The 26,010-nt window shown below is 42.9% G+C and overlaps 1 protein-coding gene across 2 annotated transcripts; it reads right to left on the bottom strand.

Moving 5' to 3' along the window:
- Positions 1-25,307, bottom strand: mapk6 (mitogen-activated protein kinase 6). 2 transcript variants are annotated; one of them, XM_056607335.1, is made up of 9 exons: positions 25,149-25,307; positions 24,255-24,298; positions 23,515-23,636; positions 21,906-22,223; positions 14,485-14,629; positions 13,912-14,076; positions 4,804-4,999; positions 4,583-4,700; positions 1-4,470 (listed from the first exon to the last, which is right to left on the bottom strand). In XM_056607335.1, the coding sequence occupies exons 2-9, from the start codon at positions 24,280-24,282 to the stop codon at positions 3,355-3,357; spliced, it is 2,208 nt and encodes a 735-aa protein (XP_056463310.1). In that variant the 5' UTR covers positions 24,283-24,298; positions 25,149-25,307; the 3' UTR covers positions 1-3,354. The 2 variants fall into 2 exon arrangements, with proteins under 2 accessions (XP_056463310.1, XP_056463309.1); XM_056607334.1 differs by having other exon boundaries at positions 7-4,470; positions 23,515-24,298; positions 25,149-25,305.
- Positions 25,308-26,010: the final 703 nt, after the last annotated feature.

Here is a 26,010-nt window from a genome sequence, read left to right as displayed (position 1 = left end):
CAAATACAAATACAGATGTAGTATCAGTTGTAATACACACATAAAACAGTCAGACACCATAACAACCTTCAAGTCACAACTCAAAACTCACCTGTTCAAACTCGCACACAGTCTAACTGATCACTATCTTGATTGTTTGTTTTTTTTGTCTTGTTTTTGTTTTATTTATTTATTTTTCCACAATGTCTTGTTTTTAAACGATTTATGATAACTTTATGTCTTGGGTGCCTTGAAAGGCGCCTCTAAATTAAATGTATTATTATTAAATGTATTAATACGGGGTTGGAATGTTCTGTATATAACCTAGGCAACGATTAGAGGAAGCGATTAAAGGAGCAGAGTTCATACCATACAGTCACGTCTCTACGAGTCTGTTTACTCCGCTTAGACCCGGTTCAATTCCCTTCACTTGATTTAAGCCATTCAACATTTCTTCATGTCTTAAACTATGTGGCTTCAGTATCCCTTTAAAGTTAGAGAGAGAGAGAGAGAGACAGAGAGACAGAGACAGAGAGATCAATGGACGTCATGTTTGTTCTACCTGCATCGTTTGTTAACAAGGGCAGGAACCAGTTTAAGGTCATGAGACGACTGTGCTCAAGTAGAGATCAGAACCACACCTGTTTTGTCCACACTGGAGGGTGATGTGAATCTGTATATTCATGCAAAAACACGAAGCCCAAAGTAAGCTAAGCCCTGCTGCTATAAGTATGGCAATATATCTCAAGTGATCACAAATCATGAACTATGCAGACATTAAGACATTCATGTTTTGTTAGTCGCTACTTTTGGGAATCGGAATGAATGACAAAGCTAAGCACATTTTTTACCTTTATGCTCCGATCCTACTGAACTTATTTTCTATTTAATAGCATTTTTTTCTGGATGAACATTCCCGATGAAATAGAGCTCTCCTGTTATATAACATCAAGCCAGTTTCATCGCACTCCATGGGGTTTAGGATTTTGAAATAATCTTCCTGTAGTAGGCCTACCCCTAGAACGTCCCTTGTCATACGAGATGTGCACTACAAACCTGGCACTGCACTCTTTGGCTGTGAGTGAGAGCAAGTGTTATTGATGGGCTGATGACGTCCAGATTGAGGTGCCTCAGTCCAAGTCTATAATGAACTGTAGTGGGTCTCACGGCCATGTCTAGAGACACTCCCGACCGGTAGCTTAAGCACATTTACATGGACACATTCTGAAACGGAACATTCTGAGAGTCTGTCACAACCCATTTACAGAGGCCTGTGTCTATGAATTAACCGTTGTTTCCAAATGCAGTATGTGTGCAGACACTATGCAACGAGCTGATGTTTTTAAATACATACAGATTTAAATTAAAGATTAGAATAGTTGCAAGTCGATGGGATGTATATTCGGATGCCACTTTTGGCACTCAATGAATGCCTTGTTTGGTTTGAGTATTATTTACCGAGTGCGCAAAACTCAAATTTACAACAGTAGTATCCTCGGTAATCATGTCCCCAAAAGATTTGGTACCTAAAATCGTGGTCAAAGTCAAACGATCAGCATGTCCACCCTGATCCATAAAACATTCTGAAACTTGGTGTACATGCATTACGCATGCAGAACGGTTTTCCCTCTCTTAGACCAATTAATTCCGTTAGCTGTTGTTTTTCTGTACAGCAACATTGGAAAAAACTTCATGACCTTTGCAACACTTGATCTCTGGAATTGTTTTTTTTGATAAATCCTAGATATTACATTTAGTGAACATTATTCCATCAACCACAAGTCGGCTTCAGAAGGTAACTTACTACACCGGTTAACATTTGAATGAGGTTGGTGGCCTTGGATCTCAAGGGTGTAATCTAGTCTTGCCTTCGAGGACATTTAAATGGATCCTTGAATAGGCTAAATGGCATTGAGCGGGCCTCTTGCTAGACTTCCAAAACCAGAAACCCGAGCTGCACCATGACACTGGGTAAAGGGTAGATATGGTTAACTAAATAAGTCAAATAACAATACATCATATCACTTTGCCTGTATTTTTATTGAGATTCAGCAGAACTGGGGGAACCGATGATTTAAAAATAATCTGAAGTCAGCATTATAAGGCATGAAAAAAAGATAATCTAGTTCACAATACGTCAAAAAATTGAATTATTATATATATATAAAATAACATACAATTGAAATAATATGAATGATCACAATTAGTTTTGTACTTTCTGAATATCCATGCACTCGGTTTTAATGCATTTAAATTTGTTTAGTTAAGACTTGTTGGAGCTACTCTACAGGCCACTGTCCGCTCTCCTTCCTTCTAGGCCCACTCTTCTCCAAAAATGATTGAAATACATAATGCACCAAATGCAATGATGAATATTTGGGGGATGACTGATGGAAGATGGAAGGCTTCAATTTCTTCTGGAAGCCAAAGAAAATAAATGAGATATACCTACCAAAAATAATGTAATCACAACAACTGGAAGGTTGACTACCCAACTGTCCAATAAAACCACATGGAGCAGAAAAAAAATGAAACAAGCCTAAAAATAAATATTGCATGTTGTCTTCTCAAAATAAATAAGTGTCTACCTCGCTGTGCTAAAACTCTCTCTCTCTCACACACACACACACACACACACACACACACACACACACACACACACACACACACACACACACACACACACACACACACACACACACACACACACACACACACACACACACACACACACACACACACACACACACACCTCTGTGCTGACGGGATGCGAGTGTGAAGCACGACTACTACTAAGCGTGTGTTTCGCGGCCCTCACCTTGAGGTAGAGAACACAATTACACGTCTACAAGAGTGTTGCTGCTGGCATCATGTGTCAAAATAACAATTTACAGTATGTAAAAGGGCTGTTTAGCAAATTCTCTTTGGGAAAAGTATAAGTTATATGCACTGAAACAAAAAGATCACCATGTCTTTCATACCAGAAAAATTAAATTAAAATAAAGGCGTTTGGGTTCGGAAGAACTTCCACAGCAATTATATCAATGCAATGTCTCCCATCCTGGCCTTGAGCATAGACCACCTCAACTTTCCTATTCCTCCTCCTCTTAGCCAGTCTACAGTACTTGGTTGTGTGTGAATACCAAGTTTATTGATGGGCATTAACGGACAGAAACCCACGAAGGTTGGTTGTAAAAGGCTCAGAGTGGTCAATTATTAAGTTTATATAAAATAAAATAAATGCAATACATTAAAACATAATGAATTGATTCAAGTAAAATAATACATTACTATGATAATAAAAACAATATAACTGCCTAGACTTTGCACTGTGTGGAGATTCTTAAATGTGCCTCCTGTTTGCATTCATCTTCCTCAATTTAGATGCTTGAAGATGCTGCTGTAGGTCTTGTGGGCAATTTGCGGCGAGCATTTGACGGCAGCTGGTGCCAGCGTTGCCTGGATGGACTTCAGCGGCAGGTCGTCTGAGCAGTTGAAGCCGGGCAGATCCAGAGAGTCCAGCTGCAGGTTAAAATCCAGCTTGTCGTTGCTACCCAGGAAGCACGCCTCACGCTCTTTGTCTTCCGACGGCTCCTCAGGGGGTGGGGGGCCCTCGGGAGTCTGCCCTGCCCCGCCGTCCTCCCTTCGGCTGAACAGGCGGTCCAGGTAGCTTGTGTACGGGGTCGGCTTCTGCTCCTCCTCTCCGACGTCCCAGCACACTTCATTGATCGGCCGGCCGCCATCGTCTGCCGGCTCTCCACCTCCGAAGCACCCCCAGGGGTTGAGGGGCCGGGCCGTCTCCCCAGGCCCCCCACCACCACCCAGCTGTGCCAGGTTGACAAGGCACTTCTCCTCCTTCTCCTGGCTGATGGACTTGGGCACAGAAGCCGAGCGTGATGCCTCCAGCTGGGAAACGGAGGAGTTGAGCTCGTTGAGGAGGCCCACTTCCTGGAAGGGCTCCGGCTGCAGACTGAGCTTGATGGTGCCAGCAATAAAGGAGTCAAAGTCAAAGCCCGGGTTCTGTGGAGTGGGGTTGACCTGCGTCTGGTGCTTTTCCTGCTCGCTGTCCTTCTCAAAGGGGCCCTGGTCCTGCAGCCCCTCCTTATGGGCAATCTGGGCCTTGACAAGGCCATTTACCTCACACTTACTCTTGGCCTTGCGCTCTTCCTTTTCCTTGCTCTGCTGCTCCTTCCAGTTGGACAGGTCAATGATAAGCTTGGGCTCGTAGTAGTGGTTCACCTCGCTGTCGCGCCAGATAAGGCTGTCAAGGTAGGAGGGGGATGCAGCTTTGTAGTTGCAATTGCGGCCGCACTCCTGGTCACAGTACTTGTTTTCGTGGTAGTGGTGGTAGTGGTGATAGTGGTGGGGGTGGTCGTCATCCTCGTCATCCTCGTGCCACTGGCTCTCCACCGGGAATAGAGACGAGTGGTCATAAGACGGCTCATCGAAGAACTTTTCCCACTCGCCGTCAGTATACTTGCGGGGGTCAACCTGCGTCAGACAGAACCGTTTAGGATCCAAATACAGATACACACACACACACTCACCGTAACAGGGTAAAGGTAAGGTTACTTTGTTGTGTACTTTGTGTGTTCCTACACACCTGGACCTCTTCCTCATCTGTGACGTCAGAGAGGGCCCGCGGGTCCAACTGCACCTCGTCTGAGTCGTGGGTGCTATGCAGATGCCAGTCAACCTCGGACATCTGGCTGTCATGGTACCTGAGGTCAGAAACAACCAATTTAATGGATTTCAAATTGTCCATTATCAATGTATAATTATTTTTCTAAGATGTAGGTGACGCAGGTGTGTGTGTGTTCGTACCTGTCCCAGGGGTGGCTGTGGCTCTGGTCCATGAGCAGGATGTCGTCCACCTCGTCCTCAATGTGGAATGGATGCAGGGCGATGGGCTCGTCCAGGGGGAAGGAGTAGCCCGACATGTAGGGGTGGGCCATGGCCTCCTCCGCCGTCAGGCGGTCGATGGGGTTGAAGGTCAAGATCTTCTCCAAGAAATCGAGCGCTGCAAGGTGAACAGAACAGGGGTGAATTAAAGATGAAGGCACGGTGCTGTGATCTCAATCTTTTATCGTGGCCAAATAAGTGTGTTTGGTGATTTGTGAGTGGCGCGTGATTAGATAAGATAATTTGCCATCAAGTCAAGTCCTGTTCCATTAAGCAGCAAATTTGCGAACTGCATTTTTGGAAGTCGGTTTTTCCTCTAAGGTTTTCGTATTATTTATATTAACAGCATGGGGAAATCCGTTTTGTTGTAGCACTATCTGACCAGGTGACATCATTTTGTTAGCTATCCAGACAAAACTATCCACAGTACCTTAAAAGGGAGTGGTCCTTCATGTGCACCATTTTAGGCCTCTATGGTTCTCTGAAGTAGACTAGGGATTGGTTGAATAATGGCAGCTCTTTTACATAATCTTATTTTCATCCTGGACTCCACTCTCTCCTTACGGTCCCACATCAAGAGCAACACCAAATCCGCCTTCTATCACCTCAGAAACATCTCACGACTCCGGCCTTCACTCACACATTCAGTAACTGAGACACTCGCCTTTATCCCCTCCCGTCTGGACTTCTAGAACGGTGTCCTGTCTGGACTGCCCACCAAGGCCCTTGGCAGACTCCGATACGTCCAGAACTCACAAAGCTCTGGCAACATATCACTCCCATCCTCCAACAGCTCCACTGGTTACCAGTCACGCATCACCTTCAATTCTCCTGCTCACCTACAAATCTCTACATGGACTCTCAACCCAATCCCTCACAGATCTCCTCCACCCCTACACTCGCTCACGCTCCCTGTGGTCTTCTGAGAAGGACCTGCTGGCCATCCCCTGCACCAGATTACAGACTTTTTGGGACAGGGCATTCTCTGCCAATGCTCTCAGACTCTGGAACACAGTCTGAGAGCATTGGCAGAGAATCACCTTTTGGTCAAGCAACCTTTGGGACAATAAAAGGCGCTATATAAATTGAAGTTATTATTATACGGGCCGCCAAGCACAAAGTGCGATGCAACCTAATGTAATTAGGGGGCCAAGCACAAAGTGCGAAGGCAACCTATGTTCATTTTATTGTTCCGCCACGTTTGACTTACAGTCTAAATTGTTTGCACGCTTTTTATGAAACTTTCCACAGCTCTAGAGAATGTCTCAAGACTAAAAGAAGAACAATTATTAAGGTGGCGCCATAGCAGTCGTCCAAAAATACAAACTTCGAACAAGCGTATCTCGTGACCCCTTAACTTACAGTCATGAAACTTTGCCCACAGATCCACATCATCATGGTGAACAAATCTGCCTGAAGAACCTATGACTTCCCCCGGATGGATTTTCCGCCGTTATGAATTTTGTTAAAAACACTAAATTCCCCCTAGGATTTTTTACTTAAACGAAAATCCTTTCTCTCATAATCTCATCATCTATGGACCAATGTCCTCAATCTGACATAAAGCAAAGTCTTTACTAGGGCTGGGCGAATTCTTAGCACTGAATATTTATGCAAATAAGTATTCTCATGGTGTAAATTATGGCTACGAAATTAACTATTATAATGTTGGTTTTTTATGAGTTCTTTAGATTCTTCGCCTCTTCCCCATAATGTTTGGTTAACTCTCGTCTTGTCAATTTTATTGTCATCTCTTCTCTTCTGCTTTACCGCGTCTCTCATACGTCTTTGATTAGTCGGTAAACTTACGTCGTCGACCTGTTGCTTTAAATATCGCCGCTGTAAAGGATTATGGGTTTAAAATATCTCCTTTCCTTTCGTAAAGTGTGGTCAGGAGTAACCTTTGCTAAAGGTGGGTTAAAGGTTACATCTAGGCACCTTTCCTAGGCATCTTTAGAATTCGAACAACCTTTCCTCCAAGTATTTCCGGGTCATCTCGTTAGGAAAGGAAATTTCCTAAGCAGAAAACAGAATCCGTAGAGGCCCATGGAGCAATCAATATAGTAGCCAAGAGAGTGTTACAGAGGAAATAGGTGAAGTGCCTTCAATCAGAACACATGTTCTGTGTCACCATCTGGTGGCTGCATGATGCAACTGCGATTTCTTGGCTTGGCATCATTCCATTTTATTTGCCCTGACCGTTCAGAAAACTCCTTACGCACAAACCCTCCGTCCGACGGTATATCCTCCTGTTTGAATTATAACCGTTTACATATTTAATATCGTTTTTTCTCATGGGTCAAGCATCAATTGTAAATTGGTTCTCAAGATATCTACTGGTTTTTGTTTCATCAAGTTTGCATTGTCAAATATACATTTGATTTATTTGGAGATTTCACCCAAGCCTACCTCTCCTAAAACTCTACGTTTGCTATACCTGTCATCAAATATTGGCCAGGTACTCACCAGATGTTGTGCTATGGTCCTAACATAGTATAGGGGTACAAACTGATAATGCAATATGTGGTATTCATTCTAAAACATGAAATGTATTTCAGGCAGAAAATAAATCCTCCACATAGTGTGTTCGAGCTGCCTCGTACACCACCTGTACGAGTTGCAATTATGGAAAATGTTGAAACTTTCTTGCTGTGTGTGCAATACTAAACAGAAATAGGCCTAGTGATGAACACTACATCACTATCAGTGGTGACTTGGCCCGCTGAATCTGCCTTGCACTCTTAGCACAAAACAGGCAGGGATTAGGCACAAACGCAATCACGCTGGTAAATATGATTATATCCATAACTGCTCTGCTCAATTGAATGGAGTCGCATTTGAATTATTCTGCTGAAATTTATCACTACACAAACTGATTCAGGAAAATGCATACAATTCCTTTTTTGATGTTTGTTTGTTCGTGATCAGATGTAAATACCGTGCATAATGAGAGATAATAGCGCTCTTATGCCGCTTTTCCACCGCACATGTAGCTCGACTCGACACGACACGACTCGACACGACTCGACACGACTCGACATGACACGACTCGACACGACACGACTCGACACGACTCGACACTGTAGCAGCGCGGGTCCTTTTCCACCGCAAATAGTACCTCCGGGACGTGGGCGGGGTCGGCTGCGCGAAAGGGCCGTGACGTATTTTTGTAAGTGACGCAAACAACACCTACGTAACCCACACATGGACAGAACCCACATAACAACAATGGAGGACATCGATGCGATGGTATTCGTGTTCGTATTATTAGCTGGCATGTTGAAGAAGTGGAATATGTTGGCTGCGGCGCTGCTATGGCTGTTACCAGCATGGTTGCCATGTCGCTCTCGTGACTTCGTCACACTCTCTGGCCAATCAGTGGCCGGCCGTCTGCCGACGTCACCTTTTAGCATCGGCTCAGCTCGCTTGGAACCTAGAGCGAGGCGGTACTAGAAAAAGCAGCCACTTCAGGTACCATGTTTTCGCGGTGGAAACGCAAAAAATGCGAGCTGAGTCGAGTCTTGTCGAGCTGGTACCATGCAGTGGAAAAGCGGCATTAGTCTCCACAGGTACCGGCCACTGTGACTCCATAGATTAATGGCAAGCTTAATATTAATAAACTTTCAGTTTATTCTATTGGGTTATATAATAGTATATTATGCCAAAAGTAAGCTATATTACAGGTAAAAGTTAATGCAGATATGAACAGATATGTGCCCATTGTCTTCAAATTGGGAAAAGTGAACTTGTTTGTAGAGGCAGTCGGTTATTTAGCGGCTGTTAACAGCTTTGGGAAAGGTAAAGATTAATAATCACACACCTTGTTAAGCAGTTAAAGTAGTTTGAAATTCTTTCTTGATGGAAATATATTGGATATTCAACAGACATTCACGACCCAAATCACAGTATTCTGAGGGTGGGAAACTAGACACAATCAAATCTGACTTTATACATATTCCTGTTGTCAAATATCGTTCTTTTCCGACCGAGTTAACAGATTTTATTACTAATAGTATTACTAATAAATATTATCATAATAGATGCAGATCCAATATGCTGTTTCAAACTCGGTTTCACATTTTATTGTGATTCTCATATATCCAAAAGGTTTCCACGCGTGTGTGTGAATGCGTTTGACGAGCACGGAACAGAACGACAGTTTCACGGGAGTGCGCCCGCTTGTCATTGTGCCGCTTTACAGGACGCTGCGCCTCCTCTCTGCCCGCTCGCCTCTCAACTCTCTGCCCACTCGCCTCTCCAGGCGCGACAAACACCTCCCGTGTGAAAAGCCCTTCATACACCTGAAGCAGAGTCCTGCACGGGTTCGGGTACCCGCACAATTTGGATGAATTGTGTTGGACAAGGGTGCGGGTCGGGTCGGACGCCTGAACAGTGCGGGTCGGTCGCAGATAGTGTAATTCTCTGGCTTTACATCTAATGTGTCTAATTTTCCTTTGGGTGTGGGTTGGTCGTTTATATCAATTTATAGCGGGTCTGGTCGGGTGCAGAATGTAATTTACGCTAATGTCGGAACACGGATCGGATGCGGTTTTAAGTATTGCGCGTGCGGGTTTGCAAAATAAGACCCGTACAGGACTCTCACCGGCATTGGCACACAGCTGAAGATCGGAAGTACGAGTCGTTAGTTTGAGTCAGACGTGTAAGATCTAGGACCCTTCCCCTCCACACATTAGCCACTAACAGTGGCCATTCCCCATCCTTCTCACACTCATTGAGGCCTGCTGCAGATTCCGGATTTACTGACGCGCCCCTTCCACGTTTAACGTGTCCAAATAAAAAAGGGCAAATATACTGGTCGCAAAATGTGACCATTTGGTCAAAGTCTGGAGCCCTGTAACTCGCAGTACGGCCTCTCGCACTTATTCATCACTAGTCTCAATTCATAACTGTGCACACGCACAATAGCAATCTTCTTCACGATATACATTATACGAAAGCTGAGCATCGACTGATTCCAGGATTCCGAACCATACCACTCTGACTCACTCTGAAGAACAAACTTCCCCTTATCTTTTTATAACCAGGAATTATGTTTTACCTTTGTTGTTTTTGTCTTCGAAGTTGTGCCGCATTTTGGAACTAAACCTGCCGTTTACAATCAATGGCAAATAGCGGGTTTCTGAGGAAATAGGTTAATTGCCTTCAAATCAGAACACATGTCCTTCATCACCATCTGGTGGCCAAATGGTGCAATTGCGATTGTTTGGCTGGGTGTCATTCAATTATATATGCCCTGGCCTTTCAATAGAGGGGCAATTTTCTAAATTGTAAAATGGGTTCTCAAGATATCTACCGGTATGCGTTTCATAGTAATTTAGGGCTACCAAATGTTAATGCACAAGGTTGTATTCACTCTAAATCAGTTGGAAAATAAATCTTCCACTTATGCTGTGTTTTAGCTTTATTCACTCTAACCAGATTGAATATATCAGTTGCACAACAATCTTTCTTTTGGTACCAATAATAGCCCTTGCAGTTGTGGAGTTACTTAGGGTAAATTATTTTCTGAAAATAGGCCTAGAAAAGATGTTCAAAATTCTACAATTGTATGCCCTTAATAGGGCTGTACGGCATGGAAAAAAGGTATATATCACGGTGTAGTTAATGTTAATTTGATCTTCTAATTTCTATATAAATGCTTCTGAAGGGGCATAATACTCGTTAGGCAGCTATTACTTTTGTATTTTTAGGACATATGTCACATAGTATAGAAGTATTTTAACAACATTTATTGAGCAAAACTGCAATAGAAAAAAATCAGTCCCTGGGATAAGTGACTGAATTGAAAAAATAACGGTTTTGTTACAAAATTTTCGGCAACAAAAAGTTACTTTACTTTTAAACCGAAGAAGTAGTTACCGTTACGGTTACGCTAATGTGACCAGATGTCCCGGTTTGGCGGGACATTCCCAATTTTGAGTTGCATGTCCCGAGTCCCGACAAAAGCCTGTCGGGACGCTAAAACGTCCTGGTTTCCACCAACCACTATGAAATGTCCCCTGTTGTCAGCGATTACATGGGCAACGTGGTCTTATTATGGCCCAATCATTAAAGGTCCCATGGCATGCTACTTTATGGATGCTTTAATATAGATATTAGTGGGCCCCTAAAACAGAATTTGAAGACGTACCCGAGAGTTACAGCCACTACGAGCCAGTCGCACATTGAGCTTTCCCCAAACTCGCTGTTTCGGTGTCTGTAGCTTTAATGCAAATGAGGAGAGGCGGGTCAAGGAGGAGGGTGGGGGTGTGGCCCTGAGCAGCTTGTGGCCACGGTACCATGCGCTCTGTTTACAGTGGATGTATCGCAATGGCGAGGCACACACAGCCTTTGGCCGTGTTCTGTAAATATTCTAGAACACTCCGGGTGCTCCGGCGGGAGTTCTAAAGCTCTTTGTCTAAATAATATCATATTGTACATAGATATCTATATCATATAATATATATTATCACAGCTAAAAGCTGTGCGCCTCGAGACGATATTATGAATCACAAACGACTGCGTCGGGTTCTCTGACATCTCTGGTTCTTCCACGTCCACATCAATCTGAAGTAGACTGCGGTGGAGCGTGGCGGTGGTGCTTTGCGGTTGTGGTGCCTCGCGGCGGCGGGCAGCGGGGCTACGGAGGGAGAAAACCCCGGGCGACAATCCCTTTCTCCTCCATGTCGTGGTTCATGTACTTCAGGGAGCCAAAGCCAAAGTTCCTATCCCCCAATTCCTTCTCAACCATGGCTGATAACCCCAACTACAGTCTCGTTGTGGAAATACCAGAGACGTCAAAGAAACGACGTGTTATTCGCCATAACACCAACAGCTGAACGGTTATCCAAATAACAAAGTGTACAACACTAGCGTTACAGTGCACACACACACACACACACACACACACTAGGCCTGCAGCGGATTCGAATTGTATCCGAATCCGTTCGGTTCGTTTACCACAGTTCGGAGCATTCTGGAGATCCGCGGATTTCGGTTTCATGAAGGCATTGCCTTATGTAGCGTATTTTGCCTACTGTAGCCTACGTCCGATACAAAAGGGTGTTTAGGACCCAGCGGAATGCATTCTCTCCAGTGCTGCCCGAGCCAATGAGGTAGCTGTAATAGGTTGTTTTGTGAAGTTCAAGCGCACAATTCCTAAATTTAAAGAAAGTAATTGATACAATTATATTCTAAATATACGGGAGATAAATACAAACGGGTGATAAGCGGGATAACGGCCTTCGAGGTCGACCGGTTCGATGGAAATAATGGACAGGTAGAGGCAACTCTGGCTTCATGCTGCGCTCGTCGCCAGAGTTCTAAGCCTCGCCGGCCGTTATCCCTGACATGTTACACTCAGTGCACCATGTTTTCAAACGCATTTAGGGGAACATTTATTGCACAAAAAAGCCTTGCAAGTTGTCTGATTGCAGTCAATTAACACATTGCAAATAGCCTGTGGGTCTCATTCATTTTTGTGTTTCTCCCCCAAACCCTCCGTCAAAAAAAAGTCCGCCTTTTTACTACCACGGACATGATCCTAATCCGAACCGTATCCGAAACCGAGGCCCAAAACGGTTATCTGAACCGAACCGTGGACACACTGATCCGTTTCACCCCTAACACACACACACACACACACACACACACACACACACACACACACACACACACACACACACACACACACACACACACACACACACACACACACACACACACACACACACACACACACACACACACACACACACACAATTCTCTGGGCGGGCTAGGCAGAGGAGGTCACACATTCCAAATCAGCGCGCCTGAGCGTCCATCTTTTCAAAGGCGAGCAGGATACCTACTACCTAGTGCTTGTTTTAGACCGAATGCAAGTTTTAGGCACTGGGGTCCTCTGCCAGGAGACCTGGAGCTCTATATCTAAATGATATAATATAATATATAGTATCTATAATATATAATATCACTGCCAAAAGCTGTGTGCGCCTCTGGATGATATCATGAATAAACGACTGCGTCAGGTTCTCCTACGTCTCTGGTCCTTCGACATCAATCTGAAGTCGCGGACTTCAGAGAATCAAAGACAACGTCTTTTCCCCACAATCCTTCTCCACCATGGCCGAGAATCAATACACTGGTCTTATTTTGCAAACCCGTACCCGCCATTACGTTCCCCACCCGACCCGCTATAAATTGATAGCGACGGCGGACCCACATCCGAAGGAAAGTTAGACACATTAGGTAGAACGCTGAGGAATTATACTCTCTCTTGTTTGGCGTGGTGCTTTAGATTGCTGTCCCTCAGAGGGTGAACGCTGATTGGCAAGGTGGGAGTTGTCGTCTTCAATTCACAAGCGCCCAAAAGTCACTGTCTGCCTTTTTCTCTGTCAAGAAGGCATCAAATTAGAAATCTATGTTACTATTCAACTATATAGGACCCACTTTCATAAGATTCTCTTTTAAAGATGTTGCTTGTTAAATGGGCCAATTTTGATGACACCTGTCCGCAATTCCACAGCAATAGGCCGTCCCCAAATGAAAATTATGATAGTCCCACACGAAACTCATTCAATGTATTTTCATATTTTCTCTTAAAGGTATAAATGGTCCTGCCAGAAACATACATGATATCTCCCAATGAGGCGGTTATGAGCAGTAGTCCTACGGGCTAAACTTTCTGCGTCTATGACCTCACATGCACGAGCACTACGGTCACACGCAAAGTGTCCCGTTTTAGTTTCAGGAAATATGTCCACCCTATGTTACGTGTTACTTACTTTGCAACGCATTACACAGAACACTGTCTAAAGGTCACATATTAACGTCAAAATCCCTACCGTAACGCAAATTCACACCGGTGTACGCTCTAAACCGTTTATACCGTACACCCCTACACTTACTATTGTGCCATGTATCCCTTTGGTATCAAAATTCAATATTTTTCAAGGTATTGTATCGAAGTCAGAAAATCCAGGATCTTGACAACACCAACACATATATACAGACGTGTGCGTGCGAGCATACCCTGGGGGCTGACATTAGGCAGCAGCTTTACAAGGGGGGTGTGTGGCTGGGACATGTCGCGGCGGATGAACACTGGGATGACACCGTGTAGCTCCTGGCGATCCTCCTCCCGTAGCACAGGGATTGACTCCAGGATCATCTGCATCTGCTCCAGCTCATGGGCCCCTGGTGATGGAGGACAGAGACGGTGAGAAAGGGAACCACTCTCTTCATATGATGTGGAGCAAGGCTTTTGAAAGAGAGGGTCGTACCAAATACACTGATTATATTTATTTATACATGGACACATGTTTAAAATGTCATAAATATATTAATTTAAGAAGATACATTTCTTCTCATCCCAAATACAAGTTATTTCTAGGCATACTGTTCTATCAATAAAAGCTGCACAGGTCCAAAAGTAGGGAGGTCCCTTCAAGAAAAGAAACAAACTACTTCAAATGGCTAAATTTTTGGATAGTGGAGCACTGCATCTAGTCAAAAGCAAACCCAAGCTTGTCCATGCTGCAAGTGAAGCCTCTCCAATGGGGGTGAGAGGATTAAGAGAATGAGAGCCGAGCAAAGCACACTGACCCGCAAACAGCGTTTTCCCCGTGAGCATCTCGGCGAAGATGCAGCCAGCTGCCCACATGTCGATGGCTTTTGTGTAGTTGTTGGGAGACAGCAGCAACCGGGGAGATCTGTACCATTTGGTGACCAGGCCCTCAGACAGATGACCCTGAATGGGGGGGAAACACTGTAAATGCAGGCCTCAAATAATAACCTGGTTCTCCGCATGGTATTTCTAGTGGGTTCCAGCTGAAATGGTACTGGGTTCGTTCCCCATGTCCACAGCAAGGCGCCCTTGAGCACTATGCCAACACCTCTACCTGCTCCTTAGTGAAATGTGTCTCAATTCACAGTAAGCCGCATTCGATTTTCTAAACTTTGGCTGATTTTAAACATATAGTAAAGTATATGATTGGCAAAAAACAAAACCAAAAATTAACCTTTAAGAACACAGGTTGAATATGAAAGTCAACAAATAGTGGTCTCTTGCCAAGTAAATATTAGGCACAAAAGGATATTATATTAAAAAGCCTCTTGACGGCTTTAATATAATTAGCCGTGTTGACGCACTGACTCACATTAAAAGGTGCCTTTACATTGAACGCGATTGTTGGATGAGATAATAATTACAAATAACATATCATTGAGTTGATATGGACTGTTGCCAATTAATTCAAATTTTGCGAAAAATAAATATTTTATTCGCACACAAGGTCGATTTTTTACGCCTCTAGCCAGCGAATATAACCCTTTAACCAACCACACGGTTATCTGTTTTTTTCATCGACACAGTACAGGTTGTAGGACAGGGTGGATGCAACAGCATATGTACGTTTCTCAAAACAGTGTTCTTACTGTATCCAAAGTGGTAAACCATAGACCTATAATTAACGCTATCTGTTGTATGTTTTGACCATTCATCTCAATAGCTGTCGGAGATACAAGCCAATGTTTACTTGCATTGTGGTACGTGAATAGGCCCGTTATAACACTATTCGGTGCAACACTGTATGTGTTTACATACATTAACATTCTGGATGAGAAAAGTAAAAAGACATATGCGGATCTTCCATCAGAAAAAATAAATAATAATTTCTTCTTCAAAAAAACAAAAACAAACAATACGATTACCGTTTAAATAACGGATCGATAAGCAGTACCTATATTAGTATCCTTGAAGTCTACCGAAATATACTGGCAACCCCCCAGTATAGAAATATTCCATTTATTTGGACGTATACACAATATATCAACAGAGGAGTAGAAAGGAGTTGTAATGCAAAATACAGGCGAGATGAGGAAAGTACAGAGCTTCTAAATTCCGTGCTCCAGTTTTCGTGCCCGTCGCATGATAGAAACATCATCGTCAGCAACATGCCCACTCGCATGTTGTGAATTCCCGGCTCTCTGATTCTCCAGACTTTACATTAGGAGCCTGCTAGGTTATAATCTGCAGGGTCGGATTCTGAAAATTTTGTTTACACATACAACCCTCAGGGTATTAATTCAGAGAAGGTCAGACTTTGATGTATGTTTGAAAAGCCTAGTAGTGCGTTTCTTGACAGCAGGAAACAAAATGGATAGCCTTCCAATTAGTAAGTAGGCTTTGATTAGTTAGGGTAAACACTTTACAAAGCAAACATTTCAAGGCAACTTAAGCTTAAAAGGGCTTTGCCTGATTGGGCCATAATAGAAAAAAAAAACGTTGTTGCCAGCTGGGAAATTGGGTCAAAACTGTGCGTGTGAGCAGGAGTGATTGGGAATGCAGGATGCATGTGCAAGGAGAGAATAAGTGTCCTCTTCCCCTTCTGCCAGCATGACATTTCCCTTTGCCTAAACCATTTCTATGTGTTCTCAAACCACTAGCTATTAAACCCAACAAAGACAGCCCAGAACCCCCACCCCTTCAGAGAATACGGCAGTTAAATTAAAATGTTTCCAAATGTACCATATATCGATTACAAAACTGACCAACACATGTAGATATAAGAACAGACGGGTCTTAAATAACATACCATCCATTAAACCAGACAAATTTTCAAGAAGAGTGTGAAAGCAAAATAATATCCCAAAAAGGTGGCATGGCATGACAATCATACGCCGAGTAGAATCAGCAGCCCATCCCCTTGACCAAAAATAAGCTTTCCACACCAAATGTTCTATCCCAGAAGGAAGGCTAACCCTTCCGCGTTCACAAGATGAAAGAAGGAAGGACAAATAAAAGTGGAGGAGACAACTTGGGGGGGGGGGGGGGGGGGGGTGCTTATGTAGGTTCGCAAATCATTCCACTCCCTATATTGCTATGGATATATCACTATATCTTTATCACTATACTGCTCCATTACTATGATATATTGCTCCATCACTATGATGGACATATTTCTCCATTGCTATTACTAGGTTGGGCTATTGGTTGTTGGAGACCAGCAAAAACATAACGATTTACACCTGTAATTCTAAATTATGAAATAATGGCATGGATATGAAGAAATATTACCACGGTCAAATAAAACCAACTGGTTTGGGTTCACTGACCCTTTATTCATATTTTCATATATATTTATTAGAGCTGTCAAGCGATTAAAATATTTAATCGTGATTAATCGCATTAATGTCATAGTTAACTCACGATTAATCGCGATTAATCGCAAATTCCTTTTCTATGCTAAATATCCCTTGATTTTTTTGTCCCATAATTCTTCTCATTTTAATTCTCTTATCAACATGGTGAAGTGCATCAGCTTGCCTTGTGCAAATGATTTTTTATTGATAACAACATTGGCATATACTCATCAAAACAGGACGATACAAAAAAAGAGCCTATAGTGCAATTAAACGACTGCTTTGAACAAATGTTATTTGAACAGAGCAGTCAGGCTACTGCTTCTTTGTTTTGAGCCAAAGAAAAATAATAATAATAATTTTAACGCCGGTAAAATTGGGTTGCGTTAACGCCGTTAATAACGCGTTTAACTGACAGCTCTAATATTTATATTTTAACTACCTTGCACGTGAGTTTGTATGTTATGCGTGGACTGGGAAAGATGCCAGTGAATTGCTGTTCTTGGTATAAATAGTGTTGTCTGACCTGAATACATCATGTTCGCGTGTGGTTCTGTGACCCAACTCATCTTGTACACAATAATCCGTGAGCATGCTGACAGGCTATAGCTAGCAAGGCTAATGAGCGAGCAAGTCAAGTTTCTAGTCCCTCGGCCACTTTGAAGCAGACTTGTGATGGATGGAGCAATGTGGCCGATAGTTTTTATTTGATTGCGAGTTATGGTGCTTTACTTTTTAGAGACCTGCTTAAGCATGTTGTCAAACAACTTTGACAACTGAGTCGTTCGTCTTTGGAAGGGTTGAAGTTTAAGTTTTTCCCACATTGACTCCCATTATAAATAATAGCTAGCTAAGCACCTGGAACAGTGGAAGCTTGAAATTGACCCGTGAATATTGGCAGCTGAATTGCATAATATTAAAAATTGTAGGTTAAAAAGGTTGTACAGTTTTAAGGATTATGTGGACCATATCAGATAATTGGGTTGTACAGGTCGGTTTTTTTTTTTTTTTTTTTTTTTTTTTTTTAAAGGTTTTCAAAAACCTTCAGGGTACAGCAAGATCTATCCTGATGGACCTTATGGGTCGTTGAGGATTTTTTTTTTTTTAGAAAACAGGGTGAGGGGCACAGTTGTTAAAGGAGCATTTCACCGGTGGAGGCATGAATATGTATTGAAATTGGGTCCTATGTGTAGTTGAATAATAAAATAAAATTCTAATTTGGTGCCATCTTGACCGAGAAAAGGCAGAAAGTGACTTTTTGGCGCTTGTGGATTGAAGACAACAACTCCCACCATGCACCACGATGCACAGCTTCGCTGGCGGCCACTCCCGCTGATCATCTCCGCCTATCGGACACCTCCTTGTTCCATAATGGAAAAAATCAGCGTGGAGCTTGACCCGACGTCACTGGCAGAGAGTAGTGACGCTTGCACAGAAGCATACGGCCGACATCTTTCTTTATTCTGGGTGGAAATAGTAACATAGTTTCGCCATTAAATGCGTTTATGTAAACATTTTTAGCGAGAAATGTGCATTTTACTTTCATAATGTTCGCTCGTTGAATGTGAAGGATGTTTGGTTTGATAGTTATGACGAAGAGGGAACGCTCCATTCACTTGCATGGACAGCGTCTCTACGAATGCTGGAAACACACCAGACACACCATGTGAAGTTATTTAACCCGATTATTGTTATTTATATCCGAGATTATTTAATCTAACCCGATCTAAACTCTATCATGCACCCAAACACGGCGGCGTTTGGGTTTCCTACCTCGGACTCCTAAATCCAGCGCAGCCACAGGCGCGTTGGCGCGTTGAACCATTTTTGTGACACACAATGATCAAGCGTCAAGTTAGGCACGTTACACGCGTTTGGTGTGGCCGTAGGTTTCACCCAAAAAATCGGCTTCGTGTGGACGGGGCCAAGAAGGCGAATACACGTCACCAAGACGGGGAGACAGCGCCAGGCGACTTACGCCACTATCTGCCAATGGATCGTGGATGCCTGGGCTGATATAACAGTGTCAACTGTGGTCCAAGCTTTCACGAAGGCAGGAATAATCACTGAACTGCCAGGCAACAGCAGCGACACTGACTCGGATAATGACGAGAGGGATCCGGGCATGTTGGATGCCGTACTCGCCCAACTGTTCAATTCGGACACACAAGAATTTGAGGGATTCGTAGACGGGGAATGAACTGAAAAAGTGAGCTTATTGTTAAGCGATATTGATATTGATCAGATATTGATGAGATATTGTTAATATGCACATTAACGTTTGAACATCGTTACCATGGGAGTGACCGGAGTTGTCAGAACGCTTAATAAAGTTTGACTTTATCTGACTGTTTTGTTGACATTCCCTTTAGCACAGCTCGGTCTACTCGATGCATAACGCAACCCCATTAAAACGTTTGACTGCAGTATCTTCTATTCCAGTGGTTTTCAAACTGTGGGGGGCGCCAGAGTTCTTCAGGGGGGGCGCGACGTGAGAAAAAAATAAACCCGAAGAAAAACCTGAAAGTCGATGATTCAAATCATCAATCGCACTTCAACTGTAGAAGTAACCTAACTAAATAAATTTTCAACCGTTTATCTTCGTGCAAACCATTTAACCAATCTACACACTTGTATCTTCAATAATATCCAAACAGAATTTCGATATCATTTAAAATGTCTTCAGAACCACCGTTTTAGTTTCATACCGCTTCGTTTTCAGCTGTTTTCATTGAAGACGTCTGCCCATTCTGATACACCTACTTCTAGACATCGTAATAACTCATTCATTTTTCAACCGTTTACCATCGTTCAAACCATTGAACAAATCTACACACTTGTATCTTCAATACTATCCAAACGGAATTTTGATAGCATTTATACTTTTTTCAGAATCACAGTTTTAGTTTCAAACCGGCATCGTTTTCAGTTGCTTATAATGATTTAGGTCACCATAGCAACGCCGGTAAACAAACCCCGCCGAATAGTCGAATCTCTGGACTGAAAAAGCAGATCTGATTCGACTCTGAAAATTCAGAGTCGGGGACCCTGAAGGAATCTGTGTAAACTGTTTACACAGATTAAGATGTTCAAATGTATTTAAAAAAGGTTAAGCTAAAACATGCTTAGATAAAGTTGTTAAATTGTGTTAAGAAATGTGTTTAAAAACGCACAAAGATGTTGTAATGTTTCAGAAATATGTTTAAAATGTTTAAAAAATATGTTTAAAAAATGTTTCAAATGTTTAAAAAATATGTTTCAAATGTTTTAAAATTATGATCAGAGATGTTTAAAATGTGTAAAATAATTAAGATAGCTTTCAAAACACAGGTCTTTAGAAAAAAAAAATTTGGGGGGGGGGCTCAGCTGAATTTTTTTCTCTGAGGGGGGGCTCACTCTCTCACACTTTGAAAACCCCTGTTCTATTCTATGCGCCTTATAATCCGGTGCGCCCTATATATGAAAACAGTTCTAAAATAGGCCATTCATTAAAGGTGCGCTTTATAATCCGGTGTGCCCTATAGTGCGGAAAATACGGTAGTCCTCGTTTGTATTTCTTTCGAAATGGTTAACTTTTGCATGGTGCCATCTTCTATGTCAGATCCAGTACCCTCCGCCATTGTACTTCAGTTTTATCAACAGCCTCTGTTATCTTAGCTTCAGAAGCTGTGGATGTTAGTTTCTGCTGGTGAAGTCCCACCCACTGGCACTGCTCTAATAGGTCTGTAGCGTCAGTGGGTCCCACCCCAGGGGGTGGGACTAGTGTTTGTAGTCTTACGAGAATCCTCCCCTCTTACACTTCCTATTTTCTTGTACGCAAAAATCGTCATATTGCGTCATCTAAAACAGGAAGTGTTGGAGATCAATACGGATCTCTCCAGTGTCTCCAGAAAATAAGGGAATGTTGCTGGACCATTCAAAAATATGCGGGGGGTTCTAAAAATACAAAGCTTATGTGAAATGGGTGAAGTTGCCCTTTAAGGTTTGACAACGACCTGTGGTCATAGCGGGACCGAAACTCTTGGAGACCTCCTTACTGCCGATATACATATACCCAGGGGTAAGCATAACTTCTTTATAGAGTTACTCAGTTGAGTACCAGGAGATGGTGCTTGGTACGCACCCCAGACATAGCTCCACACGTAACATCTTATGAAATGTACCCAGTTTCACAGAGGTTTTTTGCGTCACCTTTTTTTTAATCAAACTGCAGCAGCTCGACCACGGAGCGTTTGATTATCTGACAAAAGGAACGTTGCGATCAGCTGATTTTGCACAGTTCTCCAGTGTGTGCGCAGTGCACAGCGCACATGAGCGCACATTTTATTGCGCTTATCATTCGTTTTGAGCCACGGCACATCTTGGTGCCAGTCTTTCGAAAAAAAACATTTTCTTCTGCTCCAGCTCCATTTCCCTTTTTTCTCCCTTTTTGCAGGTGGCGAACGCACAATTAGCTGCTCAATGTATTTTGTCGTTTCGTTTTTCGATCTCCCGTAAGTTACGCAAAAGCGCTGAAGTGACACAAGTGACGTTACGCATCCCCGGTTATGGCCGCACATGCGTACCAGTTATGTGCACCCCTGCATATACCAATTGAATTTGATTACATGATAAAAAGAAGGCTGCAAATAGACCCAGTGATCGCTATCGGCTGATATTGCTTCCAGCGATCGTTCCAAAAACTCTGAGTGTAAAGGATCGGTTACACCACTGCAATACACATTTACACTAAGGCTATATTATGGCCTTGGACAGCGTGATAGACTCGAAAGAGTCAGATATGAAAGAATGTATTACAGAAAACTTGGAAAGACAAAAGAGCACAGCAAGTGGTCATACACCAATAATACATTTAGCAATAGCCATCTGGCTGCCTATCCTACCTTGTGAGAGTAGTGTGGGTCCATGATACGTGCCAGGCCAAAGTCGCCAATCTTCAGGACCAGGTCCTCTGTGTTGACAAACAGGTTGGCGGGCTTGAGGTCACGGTGCAGCACGTTGGCAGAGTGGATGTACTTGAGGCCCCTGAGTAACTGGTACACAAATAGCCTGGCGTGGCCCTCGGACAGGAGGCCCCGCTCCAGCACCTTACACAAATCCGTATCCATGTACTCCTGCACAATGTATACCGAGTTGACCTCGGCCAGAGACACCACGTCCTCCGTTAGCCTTTGACCACTGGGGCCCAACGTCTCAAACACCTAAAATGTCCAAACAAAAAAAAGCATGAGTGTGAAGGCACTTTTACACCAGGCACGAGGCAAATAAAAGATGATAAAAGGCTTAATAACGGACAAAAATGTTACGTCACTAATTTATATCAGCCGCGCTGGATAACAAGGCAATCACTCGAAGACTTGAGTAGAAAATATTCTCATCTTCCCAAGGTTGATTTTTAACAGCTTTAGCCTGTGAATAAATCTATTTAAACTTTTCATAGTATCCATGGGTCACTTTACTGTGTATGTTGTAGGACATGGCGGAGGTAATAGCCTATTAACATTTCTAAACCGTGGACTAGACACTTCCTCGGCCTCGTATTTGAGAACATTACAATATAATATGATATCACGGCCAAAAGCTGTGTGCGCCTCCGGAATATTATGAATCTTATTATATATTAATAATAATTATATTATTAATATATCTCCCAACAGTCGGAGATGGTCGGGACGGTCTCCGGCGGTCTGGTTCTACAACGTCTCTGGTTCTTTCCCAGAATTGAATCGTGATATGGAGCTGAGCTCCGCCGGAGCGGACGCCTGCCAGACACTCCGGCGGGTGTCCGGGAGTGCAGGTGTAATAGGCCAAGATAAAGCCAGAAAATCCCTGATGCTCAACCACAGATATCATAACGGGTGTAGCAACGCCCCGCACCCTCTAGTGTCTGCTTCTGGAGTGAGTAAAACGATGGAAGTGCGTAAAACCAGGAAATGACATTCAATACAAGTCTGTATAGTCCGCCAGTACTCACTGAATGTTGTCAAAATCGCATTGCTGAAAACGTGCTGCAAGACACTTTAACTTTGAATTAAGTTAACTGAAGTTTAACTTTTTCCACTTCCCCTTTCAATGCACCGCGACCCCCTGCCTGCACACGCCCTCACATAGCCTTCCTACAATCCCTTGCCCCATGCAAACACACATCCAATACAAAGTGAATGGTAGGCGGCCTTGAGTGTGGCACACGTGGCCTCGAGTGCCACACTCTAGGCCACGTGTTTGGTGTGGCTGAGGAGGAACAAGGCAATTACAGAGCCAATCAATATTTTTCTCACGAGTTGATAAGAGAATCATGAAGTTTTTATTTACCAAAGTTGATGTGCTGGTCATATTTCATATTTTTGGTTGCGTTACCTTCTGTATCAGGTAAATCAGTGCAATTAATGTATATTGAAAAATATATATCAGGAGCATTGAGATCCCATTTCTAAATAAGAAAATCGTTTTATACTTTCTTTCTTTTCAGAATCATGCAGTCCTAGTTCTTACCTTGACGATGTTGTCATGGTCGAGGCGACGGATGATTTTAATTTCCCGGAGGGCGTGCTTGACGCTCTGGGGGTCGGTAAGGACAATCTTCTTGACCGCGACACACTTGTCACATGCAGTGTCTACGGCGCAAAACACTAGGCCATTACCTCCATAGCCTAGGGGCTTTAGGTCCATGTAGCGAGGACCAATGTCAAAGCCATGTATGTTCATCAGGGACTCAAACTTTTCAGCCATTTTGTGTTATGAGCTTTAACCACTCCCTAGTCACTAACTTTAATCAAGACCAGAGTTTAAGTCCAATGAAAAAACGGTAATAATGTGGCTTTCTGTATTCCTATTTGGATGTAAATAAAATACCTTGCAGAGGTGATATGCTTCCCCGTAAGGCCTACAACCCAAATACAGGAGATTAATCTATGGTCAATCGTCTTGCCATTGTATTAAAAAGGGAAGCAATTTAGGCAAAAAAACGTATCGTTACAAAATAAACTTCTAACAACAGCAATGTAGTGGAATTTGAGAAAATGTAATGTTGAGTGCATCCTCAAAGGGCAGATAAGTTGACAGTGAGACTGGTCCTGAGCTGTTTCATACTAGCGTGCCAAAAGGGCCATGTTCCAGGACTTTATAAAAAAAAATGTCCTTGCAGTTCGCCTAACTTCTGAATCTGAAATGTGTTCGACCTTAAGTTTTCCAAAAGTCTTTCCACCCTCAATGATCAGGTGGCTCAAGCTCACCACAGTCGCAGTCGAAACTGTCCTCCATTTCAGTAGAGCATTACCTGAAACACAAAGGGGAATACATTGGAGAAAAACTATTAAGAAATTGGCGGTGTTAAGTCTCTGAAAAGTCCAAAACACTTTTAATATCGCGATTGGGTTGCATTGCTCATTGGTTGAGAAAATCCAAAAGAGGACGGAAAATATATACAACTCCTCCTACATGTTTTAGTTATATATCCTGTATTTGGTGTTTAATATCGTGCTTGAATACCATAATAGTAAGTGAAGCACAAAGAGACACAGGCACCGGAGCTTTACCGGCTCTCTCGCATAGTAAACCCCTGAAGAACACATCATGGAGCAACTCGCAAGCCCCTCCCCCGCTCCATTACGGTGTTGCTAGTCCGGTTTCAAAGTATCGGTGAAATTCGAATTAACAATACACACAAGTTCCAACTTTGGGTCCAGATCATGTATAACCGGCCGAAATTGTTGGTAATTAAAGAAGTAGTTAGTTCAACCTGTAATAAGGAGCGCGGCAATGACGCTGTGTAACTACACAGGGATAGCCTGGAATGGAGGCATATTAGCAACATTTCTCCCTTCTATTAGTTGAGGTGTAGAAAATAGCCAATTGCACTCAATCGTAGTGGCTTACTAATATCGAAACAACGCTCATGGACAAACTACAGAACTGATAGCGGGTAGAAACACATAAAATAAGCAGCTCCAAGTCTCGAACAAAGGGGTCGGCTGTTAGCAAGGTTAGCATAGCAGACTACGTGGTCGCTCCTCCTCTAAATAGCAGCAGACGATCGTCCACAAATGGAGCAAAAAACAAACCACAAACGTCCGCTTCGCCGTATTAAACATGATTGTACCCCCGGAATAAATATCAAAAACACTTACAGTACACAATTTTTGGATCGGATAGATGATCATACTCAGTAGAGGTTTGAATGTGCTCCCCGCGTATATGCTGTAATCGTCATTCAGACTGTTAGCGCTTTAGGAGGCGCTGTTTGCGTCAGTAAGATAGGAGCAGAGCTTGGGGACAATCGGAGAGCGACAAAGCTGGGGGGAATATATAGCAGAAACAGCTCAATATTTAACCAACCAAAAAATAACAGAAAACGTAATAAAAGTAACGACAGATAACACGCGGATATATAATTAGAATTTGTATTTTGAATAGCTTAATTAAGCTATTCAAAATACAAATTTAAGTTACATATTTCGATGTCTTTATCGACAAAACTAAATAATACCAAATCAAAGGAGCACGTTGGTTTGACAGGTGATGAACGACGGATTCGGCACAATTAAAACCAAACACAGTCTTGTATGCCGTGATCAGAAGTAATGACCCTCAAACGGGAACAAGGTTCTTAATGTGTTTGTTGTAATAATCATTGTTGTATAAGGTATCGATGCTAAAAGCACGGACAACGCGTATGTAAAAAAAAAACTGTCCAAAAATACTGGAATATCCCTTCGTTCCCCTACTAATGGCATGTGTATTATTATCTCTGTTTGGTTCTTCTTTGCACATATTTGCTTATAATCATATACAGTAGGCTTTGTCTATCCCTGCCTATAAATGCCTTTGCATTCAGATAACTCCTCCGAGTAGGTATTTCTGGAATGAGGATTTAGAAATTCCATTGGAAATCGACATGAGAAAGTCCTGCTTTTGTCATTTCTCTTCACACTGCATAGACCTTAAAATCCACAGACTCAGCTGAACAAACACATTAACGCTCTCGCGTCG

The sequence above is a fragment of the Gadus chalcogrammus genome, chromosome 14 (genome assembly GCF_026213295.1).
Source record: "Gadus chalcogrammus isolate NIFS_2021 chromosome 14, NIFS_Gcha_1.0, whole genome shotgun sequence".
NCBI classification, from domain to species: domain Eukaryota; kingdom Metazoa; phylum Chordata; class Actinopteri; order Gadiformes; family Gadidae; genus Gadus; species Gadus chalcogrammus.
This window is presented reverse-complemented; position numbering and strand designations above follow the sequence as displayed.